The sequence below is a fragment of the Balaenoptera borealis genome, assembly GCF_965194805.1.
Source record: "Balaenoptera borealis genome assembly, chromosome: 10".
Lineage (NCBI taxonomy): Eukaryota > Metazoa > Chordata > Mammalia > Artiodactyla > Balaenopteridae > Balaenoptera > Balaenoptera borealis.
This window is the reverse complement of record NC_138874.1, coordinates 87,139,799-87,150,026: the sequence shown is the minus strand read 5'-3', so window position 1 is coordinate 87,150,026 and position 10,228 is coordinate 87,139,799. Positions and strand designations below refer to the sequence as shown.

The window sequence follows — 10,228 nt, the reverse complement described above, 5'->3', positions numbered from 1 at the left end:
TCAGAGATACTGAGAACAAACTAGTGGTTAACAGAGGAGGGGGTGTGGGCAAAGTAGAGGAAAGGAATTAAGAGGTACAAACCACTAGGTATAAAATAAACATGTTACAAAGATGTAACATACAGGACAGGGAATATAGCCAATATTTGATAATAACTTTAACTGAAGTATGATCTATAAAAATAAAGCATTATGTTGTACACCTGAGACTAATACAATATTGTAAATCAACTATATTTCAATTAAAAAAAAAAGAAAAAAACCTGCTGTGTTCCCTCCTCCTCTGTGAAGGCCTCTGGCCCCCAAGGCTCTCCTACTTCTAAGCCCGCATTGCCCATCCACCCCTCTAGGTGGCAGCACTCCTACTGTTGTGCTGACCGGCCATTGCTCTCTGGCATTGTCGTCTTGTTCATATTCCTCTCTTGTTTTCCAGGTCTCTCCTGGCGAGAGACTGTTATGATGAAGGGGAGATCTGGATTTTGGACATCGAGCCCTGACTTCCCTTGTTCCATGATTCCTCCCTCCCCCTCCCCAGGAGGCCTGGGCTCCTTGCTGACTCCCTGGCCTCAAGGATGAAGTTTCTTTGGTGACAGAGGTGCTGAGGGGTGCTGGGGGGGGGGGTTAGACCTTGAGGCCCCTTGAACTTGGAGAGTGGACCAAGCACGGAGGAGGGCCTGGGGCCTTGGGTTCTATGGGAGCGGCTCTGCCCTAAGAAGCTACAGCTCCCAGCCTCCAATGGCCATAGCCCTTCCAAGAGGAACAGCCTCTACCCACACCCACCTCACCTTACACACACACACACACACACACACACACACACACACACACCGTCACATGGCTGATTGGACCCATAATGCACACCTGGCCCAAAGGCAGCGCACCTATTAGCTGGAGAGCAACCAGTGACCAGTTGGCCTACATCAAACTGGCAAGCTGGCCCTATCAGATTCTGTCTTGAGAAATAGAAGATTTCAATAGGAGATTGAAGGACTGCTGGGCTGTAGAAAGAGAGAAGCGAGGCGGGTATGGGGCCCCTGGGCGTCAGCTCTGGCTGTCCCTTCCAAGGAGCGGTTCAGGGGATGTCCAGCTGTGCTCTGTTGTCAACCCTTGGGCTCCCTGAGATCTTTGTTCTTCATGCTCTTTATGCCTAATGTGGTGTCTGGAGGAGCTTTGATTCAAACATCCTTCTCCACCGATTTGCTCACCTGGTCCCAGGTGCTGCTCGGCCTTTGGGTTTGGGGCCCAGCACCCATGAGATGGACGTGCTCATCCTCAATCCTTAGGGTGCGGCCGCGCTGGCCTGCCATGTGTTGCTATGAGTCCATCTCCCAGATGCTGCCTGAGCCCAGCCACAGAGCATTCTGCTGAATAATCCGGGGAAGAGGAAGGTGGGTGACGACAATCAACCTCACTGTCATGGGCCAGCACGCTGAGCCGTGAAGCCCTGATGGGCAGTGGAACAGCTGACCAGGAGAGCAGGAATTCCCCATGTCCCCGCCAGCCCTCAGAAGCCAGCTTTGGCAGGGGACCTCGCCCCCATCCTCCTGGCACTACTACTCTCATTTCCTTCCCTCCCACAGCTTCCTCAGTGCTCCCCTCTGGCCCTGCTCCCCCGTGTTTGGGCTCTTGGTCACCAGCTGAGCAGAAGAATCCCCTCCCCAGCTTCTAATGGCACCTCCAGATTTATCAGGATTAAAAGAGATGCTTTATAGGAAGAGAAAAGAATGTAAAAGAAACGAAACACGTAACTCTCTGAAGTAGCTTGTATTCATGGGCCCAATTCCTCACCCTCCATGCGTTCACGCCCTTTGCAATACATCCCATTGTGACAAAGCGTAACTCCCCATGTCTGGAGGCTTAGCCATGTGACTGGCTTCGGCCACTGGATATTAACAGACATGGAAAGGGTCTTGAAAAGCACATACACACTGGGATTTGCTTGCTCTCTTGTCTCTGCTGTCATCGTGAGAAGGAGAGGGCCAGGTTAGCCCGCAGGTCCCAGGAGGAGGAGGATGGACCCGAGGAGCAGAGCCCCACCTAGCTCAGCCAAACACCCAGGCTGTGTGCAGATCTCTGCTGCTTTAAGCCACTGAGTTTTGGGATAGTTTGAATTTGGGGCAATACTAGCTGATACACACCCCACCCCCAGGTTCCAGCACCAGGAAGGGAAGGAGGCTCCTTCCCTGTGCCCAGGGCGGGGCATCAAGCTTCTCTATGGGGTCCTGGATCTCGCCATCTCCTCTTCTCTGAGGGGGCCGGAAGGAAAGGGCAAGGATCATTGTGAGGCCTCCCAGCTCTCCAGCAGGCTGAGGACACAGAAGCAGCTGGAACAGATGGCCTTTCGGGTCTCTTCAAGGCATGGAGTCGATGCCCTCCTAGAGAAGGCATGACGTCCAAATGGGTCTGCAGCCTGGGAGTTCCAAAGGCTGCCTCCGTTCCCTTGGGTGCCCTAAGATGAAGAGGGCAAGAGAGAGCATCTCCCTGAGAGAGACTCAGAGATGGTGGTTTAGGAAATTGTGCTTCCTCCTGAGTGAAAGCAGTGAGAGTACATCCCATATGTGGCCCTTGTGCCAGGACACAAGGGACACAGCTCCGGGTGACAGGGGAGGAGCAGGCTTTGACCTGAGCTGAGAGTCAGGACTCAGTCCCCCTCCTCCCAAAGCTCCAGGAGGGACCCACAATCCCCTCTAGAATCTCTGATCTTCTGACTAAACCTGTTTCACCCCTCAAGGTAAACCTGAAACTCTTTATTCTTTCATTTTGTTACATTTTTGTTTAAGAATAGTTTAAAATATTTGAGTGAAAAAAAAAAAAGACTCCACCATCTTGTTTTCTCCTATTTTTATTGGAAATATACAGTATTTCAGCTACATTGTGGGCAAAGTGGGCTTTGATGAGCTTTCCTGAAAACAAGCCACCAATTACCACACTGTGTTTGTGGAAAATGCATTGTGAATTCTAAGTAACAGTCCCACAAATGGCCTATTAGAGCATAACCCATTACCAGGTGGGGCATGATCGTGTTTCCCAAACTATTTATTTCTAGAAGCAATCTGCATTTCAGTAAGACTTAAAGAATCCCAAACTTTCCTAAGGCATCTTTCATTATAATATGAAGCATAATTTATCTAACCTGAAAAAAAAAAAAAAAACAGAGAAGAAGTTGACAACTTTTTCCTAAGCATTTCTTTCCCATGGTTCGAGGTAATCCAATCCCAGATGTGCAAAAATTTCTTCTTCACTTTCTGCTTTGAGAAATATCCTCTGAAAGCATAACAAGACACATGTGCATTCAGATATTTTTGTTAAGCATCTCAGTGCTGACATAGTGAAAATATTACTTGTAAAACTGTTTAGTCAAAATAAATTACTGCTAAAATACTTTACCCTGCTTCCGAGGATAAAAATTCATCTTACCTGACTTCTGTAATTTTTGTATTTTCCCACCCCCAAAACTTAATAAATTAAGGTAAAATTATGACAGCCTTACATATTCAACTAGAGGCATTTGGTATTTTTCCTATGGATCTGTAGTTCTTAACCACAGTTGTTCATTAGAACTACCTGAAGGAGTTTTTTTAAAAAGTGTTGAAAACTGAGCTATACCCCAGTCCAATGAAATCAGAATCTCAGGAGAGATCTTGTCATCCATCTGTTTAAGGAGTCTGGGAAATTCTCCTGTGCAGTCAGAATTACGTACTACTGCCACTGGTAAGGAGGAGCGGTGATTATAGGATACTTGTGTATGCTGGGTTCTCCTCCTGGTCTTCCACCCCTGCCCCGCTCCCACCAGCCTCCCACCCCATGATCTCTGTTAGATCGAGCACCACTTCTCCTCCAGCCCTACTTGTTATAGCACAGCGTTGGGCCTGTAGGAGGCACTCACTTATGTTGAACAATTTGTTATGTGTCAATTTGTAAGTCTTCCTACATCGTGTTATGTGAAGCTGCCTCCACTCACATGCTAGACAACTGAGGCTTCCCTGCCAGCATCCACAGCCCTCTCTTATGACAGCAGCACCTTGATTTTTCTTTGGGAAACCACCCCTCCCTACTCTCAGTCTCTGAGGGTCAGGTGGGGCTAATCCCACCTCCGAGGAGGGGCACACGACCCAAGCCTGGCCAATAAGAGCCACGGGAAAGGGTTCAGGGATTGGCACATGGCCCAGGCCTGGCCAGTGAACATCAGCTAGGGCTCTTGCCGGAATTATTAGGAAAGAAGCTCTTTTCTGAAGGGGTAGCTAAGCTAGAAGGATGGAATTCATAGGAAAACCCTGCCTGAGAGTGAAACCAACACTGAGAGAAATTTGCATGATCACCTTGATACAGCCACACCTGAAGTCCATGTTATCCCAGATGCTACAATATATAAGCCAAATTCTTTTCTTTTCTTTTCTTTTTTTTGCCGTTTCCATTTTGTATTGGGTTTCTGACACTTGTGAGACAGCTCTAACTAAATACACCTCATTTAGACTATAAGCTCCTAAAGGGTAAAAACCATTACTTCTAGTTATTTTGTGTCTTCTTCCTCCTCAGAGCTTAGTTTAGTGCCTTTGATCACCATAGGAAGAGTAGATCTTGGCACTTGTGGACTTAGTTGAATATTTAACTCTTCCTAATTCATACAGTAATCTATCATTTTGCTGAGGCAGCATTTGGACTACTGCAAGGCTAGCACGCCAAGTGAGTCTCAGCTGGTGTGTGAGTCTAGCTGACTGCTCATCTACATCTCAGGGCAGCTCTGTTGCTCTCCTTCTTGCAGTGGACTCTCATTCATGACCTATATGATCACTCAAAATGCTAATTCTCACTGCGTCTGAGGGGTACTTGAGTGATATTTGTGATTTGGGGGGATCCTTGGTTTTCTTTGGCGTTACTCATTGCAAATACCAAGGATATACCAAACTCAGTTAATATTCACTGTTGGACTGGTTCTAGGGGTCCAACTAGCCCATCATCTTTGAGCCCAAAGTCTCCGAGGTGCATTCTGGGCCAAGTGGGGGCTATGCTCCCATCAGGATCTTTCCAGCTGCCCTCAACTGTGATCGGTGGGGACAGGGCACTCAGGGCAAAGGAAACTGAACCTGGACACTAAAATTAGTTCCGGAAAAGCGCTCAGGGAGCCAGCCTTGGTGATGAGGATCAAAGAGGCCCATCTCAGGGAGACAGCTCTACCTTAGTCTTGTCATATAGAGCGTGGTTATCCAGAATCATCTTCCGGTCATGTGTAGCATAGCGCCGGAGGTCTCTCTCAAACTGCTGGATAAGAAATAATTAAAATAAATGACTATCAGGACTTCCCTGGTGGTGCAGTGGTTAAGGCTCTGCACTCCCAATGCAGGGGGCCCGGGTTCAATCCCTGGTCAGGGAATTAGATCCCACATGCCTGCCACATCTAAGGAGCCCACGTGCTGCAACTAGGGAGCCCGCCTGCCGCAACTAAGAACCAGTGCAACCAAATACATATATAAATTTAAATAAATAAATAAATTACTATCAAGTGTAGAATGTCTTCAGTATTATGTGTTTAGAGATATTTAAATCCCTATGCAGGAAGTCCCCTATATACAAACGAGTTCCGTTCCGAGAGCACATTTGTAAGTCCAATTTGTTCGTTAAGTCCAGCAAAGTTAGCCTAGGTACCCAACTAACACAATCGGCTATATAGTACTGTACTGTAATAGGTCTATAATACTTTTCACACAAATAATACATAAAAAACAAACACAATAAAACATTTAAAATCTTACAGTACAGTACCTTGAAAAGTACAGTAGTACAGTACAACAGCTGGCACACAGGGGCTGGCATCGAGTGAACAGGCAAGAAGAGTTACTGACGGGAGGAGGGAGAGGAGGTGGGAGATGGTAGAGCTGAAGGATCGTCAGCAATAGGAGACAGAGGGCAAGCTGAAATTTCACTCATGCCTGACGTTGATGGCACAGGTTCTGGTTCCTTGCTGGAACCAGATGCACGTTTGCATATTTGAAAGTTTGCAATTTGAAGGTTAGTATGTAGAGGACTTACTGTAATGAAATGTCTATCTCCACTAAACATTCTCCAAGCAATTTTCTCCCCCAGGGCAATAGTTTACGATGACAAAACTCCATGCTCACATGCACACACTAGACTGTAAGCTCTGTGAAAAAAGGAACCTGATTTGTTCTGTTCATAACCATATTTCCTCCTCAAATGACGCCTGGCACATAGAAGATGTACAGCAAATATTTGTTGAATGAATAAATGAAGATTGTGAGGATTGTGTCCAGAATAACACCTGGCCCAGAGTAAATGCTGGATAAATAATACTTGGTGTTGTTTTTTATTTGGAATATCACTAATGTAAAAGAGGATGAGGAGTTAGGAGACCCAGATTCCAGCCTGGATTTTGTTCCTGTCTGTCTGTGCATCTCTCTGCAAGTCACCCAGCCTCTCTGAATCTCGGTTGGTCAAACAGGAGGGTGGGGGAAGTGCATGAGTAAGGTCCCCTCTGGCTGTAACATCCTCTCATATGAGATTCTGTAAAACTGATGGTCTGAGCCACCTGCCCCAGAGTAGCATCTCCGATGATCAGGGTGGGCTCAGAGGCTCCAGGGAGCAAAACCTGAAGCCTTAGATAGAGGACAGGGAAACCCTGGAAAAGGAGGACAATGAATGAAGTTGTCATTGAGGTTAATTTTCCTAAGAAGCACAGATCTAGAAATTTTGTCCTTTCCATGTGGGATTAGGGAGCAAGGATGGAATCATTGCGCCCTCTAGTGGCGAGTATGGGAAAGCTGGCGGAGACTGGGAACTGCCCTTCCTCACCTGGGTGTGTGAAGACAGACTTTCCAGCCAGAAGTTCTTTATAAGGGAGTGGAGGACAAACTATGGCTGTGGAAGGATCAGGGTGAAGCAGATTCTGGGTGCAGTAGCTGCTGGTCTGTGAAAGTACAGGAGTGTTGCTTAGCACACGGTCTCCTACAGCCCTGGGCCATTTGCCTCCAGTCCCCCCAGCACTTAGAGCAACGGCTCCTCACACTGGGCGTGGGGGGAGGCTGGCGAGGATGGGGTAACAGGTGCAGTGAGAAGCCCCCCTTGGCTCCCCACTTCTGTGTGGTGAGAGATCTATTTCTGGACTTCTCTGCTAAATCCTCAGGAGCATTTTTCCATATTCTGTTAGGAATTATAATGATGTCTTCCATTTGGAGGGTAATAATATTGACTCAACCAATATTTATTGAGCACCTACTATGTGACAGGTGTGTTCTGGATGCTTGGAATATAACAGAGAACAAAACATTGTCTGCCTTGGTGAGGCTTGGATTCAACAGGGGACGCAAATAAGACACAGTAACAGCATAAGTAAATTACATGATATGTTCAAAGGTCATGCTGTGTACAGCGCAGGCCTCATAAAGGAGGTAGGATCTGAGCAAGGACTTGCCCGAGGTGAAGGAGCTAGCCAAGTGGACTCTGGGAAGAGCACACCGTGCAGAGGGAACAGCTAGAACAGAGGCCTTAGGGAGGGGCGAGCCTGGCTGGTTAGGGAGAGAGCAGTGGGGAGGAGTTCAGAGAGATGAGGGGGTGGGGAGACCACGCAGGGCCTCGTGGCCACTGGAAGACTTTTACTCTGCATTGAATGCAGAGCCCCTGCCAGGTTTTGAGCAGGAGAGTGACCCGATCTGACTTATGTTATAACAGGATCACTCGGCTGTAGGGGGCAAGAGACCAGTCAGAACAGCTGTGGTCATAATCCGGGCAATGATATCCTAGTTAATGTTTATGGAGAACTTATCCTGTGCTGGGCACTGGGTTGATTTCTTGCTTTATATTAATTTCTGATCTACTCTATTATCACTAGTATTTAACAGCTTCTGAAAGAGTCTAACAATACTTCTAAAAGAACAGTATTAAGTATACAATTAGCCTCAGAATTGTGTTAAGATGAAGGCACTGTCTAATTTAATCCTCATTACAATCCTGTGAGGTTGGTACTGTTATTAGCCCCATTTTTCAGATGAAGAAAGGAGGCCCAGAGAGCCTAAGTAATTTACCCAAGGCCACACAGCCAATGATAGAGCTAGGACTCACTCCTGAATCCCAAAGCTCAGGTTCTTTACCCTGGACAGTTCTGCCTTCTGCTTTACAAGCTCTTTAGTTTCTCTCAACAACCCTGTGAGATAGGCAGGGCAAGGATGTTGTCTTTTGTTTCAGATAAAGAAAGCTGAACATTGAGCAGGGGCAGTGGTACTACAGTCTGGCTGTATCACTGGTCACAACACACTTCAGAGGTTGGCCCGTGCATGCTGCATACAGTTGTGCAAGTTGCGCACTGAAAAACTCCAGAGGGCGCTATTCACTGTGTAGTCTTTGTAAATATGCATGTTTCTTATGACAATCTTCTGGGAAATGGAAGTAAGGTATTTTAAGGAAGAGATGCTTTTTAAAGTTGGTGAAAGGGAGCCATTTGGGCTAGTAAAGAGGCTGGGGTAGCCTAGGCATCTAGCCACCATTGTCCATGTGTTTCCGGAGGAGAGAGTGTACCTCCTCTAGCATCTGACACAAACGTGGACAATACTCTTGAAGGAATCTCAGCCAATAAAGTCATGCTGACAAACGGCAGATCTAGTCTGAAGAAATATGATTCAGAGGAAAACAAAAGCTTCTTTTGTTTGTTTTTTTAAACTAATGAACTCCATACCCAGTCCAGAAATTGCACTGTACTTGGATGGCTCTAGAAAAACCTCAGCTCAATGTGTCCCAGTGGATGCATCCTACTCAGGAAATCTTTAAGGCACAAGATCCAAAGGAAGCTTTGTCAGCTTAGTAGACGAGACAACCTGGTAAGTTAATGACCCCAAAGTGGGGTCAGATTAATAGGTGAAGTGGCTTAAGAACATTTCCCAGGTGCTGAAATCTTTGGGTTAAAAGGTGAAATTAAATTTCTCACCCACAAAATTTTAGACCAGACCTAAACCTGGTCACCCACCAACATGTATCCACCTGGGGACAAAACACATCGCATTCAGTGGTCACATATGCGGGGGCGTAAAGATGATAACACAAGTAGCTACCGTTGGCTGAGCCCTTACCACATTTAAACACACGCATCTCATTTAACCAAATGGCAAACTTGGGAGGTGGGTGCCACTGTTATCCACAATATAGATGGGGCAACTAGGACTTGAAGAGGTTATAATTTGTTTAAAGTCACCCAGCTAAAAAGTGGGAGAGCTTAGTGCTCTGTTAGTGCCCCGCAGAGCCAATAACAGTAATTTCTGAGAACTCTGAGAAAAGAGAATAAAATGCGCTGAAGAGATGCCCATGTTAAAAACAAAGTGGACAAAGAACAACCATTTCTGCCAGCGAATCCTGACTGGCATGACCTTGTATAACTTTGGACTTCTTTTTGGAACTCTCCCCTTTCCCAACAGACTCTGTTCCCAAAGATGTACGTCTATCAAACAAAGTGCATTTATGATGTATTGTTTCATCAGCTTCCCTAATTTTTATGAATGAAAGATGCCAGCCAACATTTTTGATTAGGGTAAGAAGCTCTAGTGCTGAGATCCTGTGCTGAAATGATTCCCCCTGAAAGCAAACACACCTGACATTTAACTCAAGGTTGAGGACAATTAATTTCTACGTCATTTATCATATAAATTCCTTTAACGACTCATGTCACTCAAAGCAACAGTCAACTACGTGGGAAAACAGTGTGGGGTGTTAGCTGGGAGGGTGGAGCACAAGCTAATGGGACAAATCCCGGGCACCATGTCTATGAATATCACATGATGGGAGCTGGGAGCTGCCACTCAGCCAGCACTGGCCCCGTGCCTGGCATGGTGCTGGGGGCTTTGCCAGCTTCATCTCACTGGATCTCTGCAACGCAGGGAGGTAGAGGCATTTTTGCCCTGACTTTCCTGATGGGAAAACTAAGTCTTAGAGGACATGGGGAACTTGACGGAGATCACCTAGCTGGTAAGAGTCAGGGCAGGGGCTTGTGACCAGGTCTGGGATGAGCCAAACGTGTGCCCTTAGCCACCAGACTGCTTTCTCTGCTTCCATGGTTCTCATACTTTAGCTGCGTCACCTGCAGGGTTCTTTCAAACACAAACTGCTGGGCTCTTCCCCCAGAGTTTCTGATTCAGTAGGTCTGAGGTGGGGTGGAGAATTTACATGTCTAACCTGTTCCCAGGTAAGAGTGATGCTGCTGGTCAGGGGATCTCTTTTTTTTTCTTTTTTT

General features: G+C 46.6%; 1 protein-coding gene across 2 annotated transcripts in view; it reads right to left on the bottom strand.

Annotated features, from left to right (window-relative positions):
- Positions 1-815: 815 nt before the first annotated feature.
- Positions 816-10,228, bottom strand: part of DNTT (DNA nucleotidylexotransferase) — a 38,301-nt gene continuing 28,888 nt past the window's right edge. The window contains exons 10-11 of one of the 2 annotated variants that reach the window (XM_082406548.1): positions 5,176-5,259; positions 816-3,264 (exon numbers count right to left, since the gene is read on the bottom strand). In XM_082406548.1, coding sequence (XP_082262674.1) covers positions 3,178-3,264; positions 5,176-5,259 — 171 coding nt within the window. In that variant the 3' untranslated portion in view covers positions 816-3,177. The remainder of the gene's footprint in view (positions 3,265-5,175; positions 5,260-10,228) is intronic. The other variant, XM_082406549.1, reaches the window with a different exon arrangement.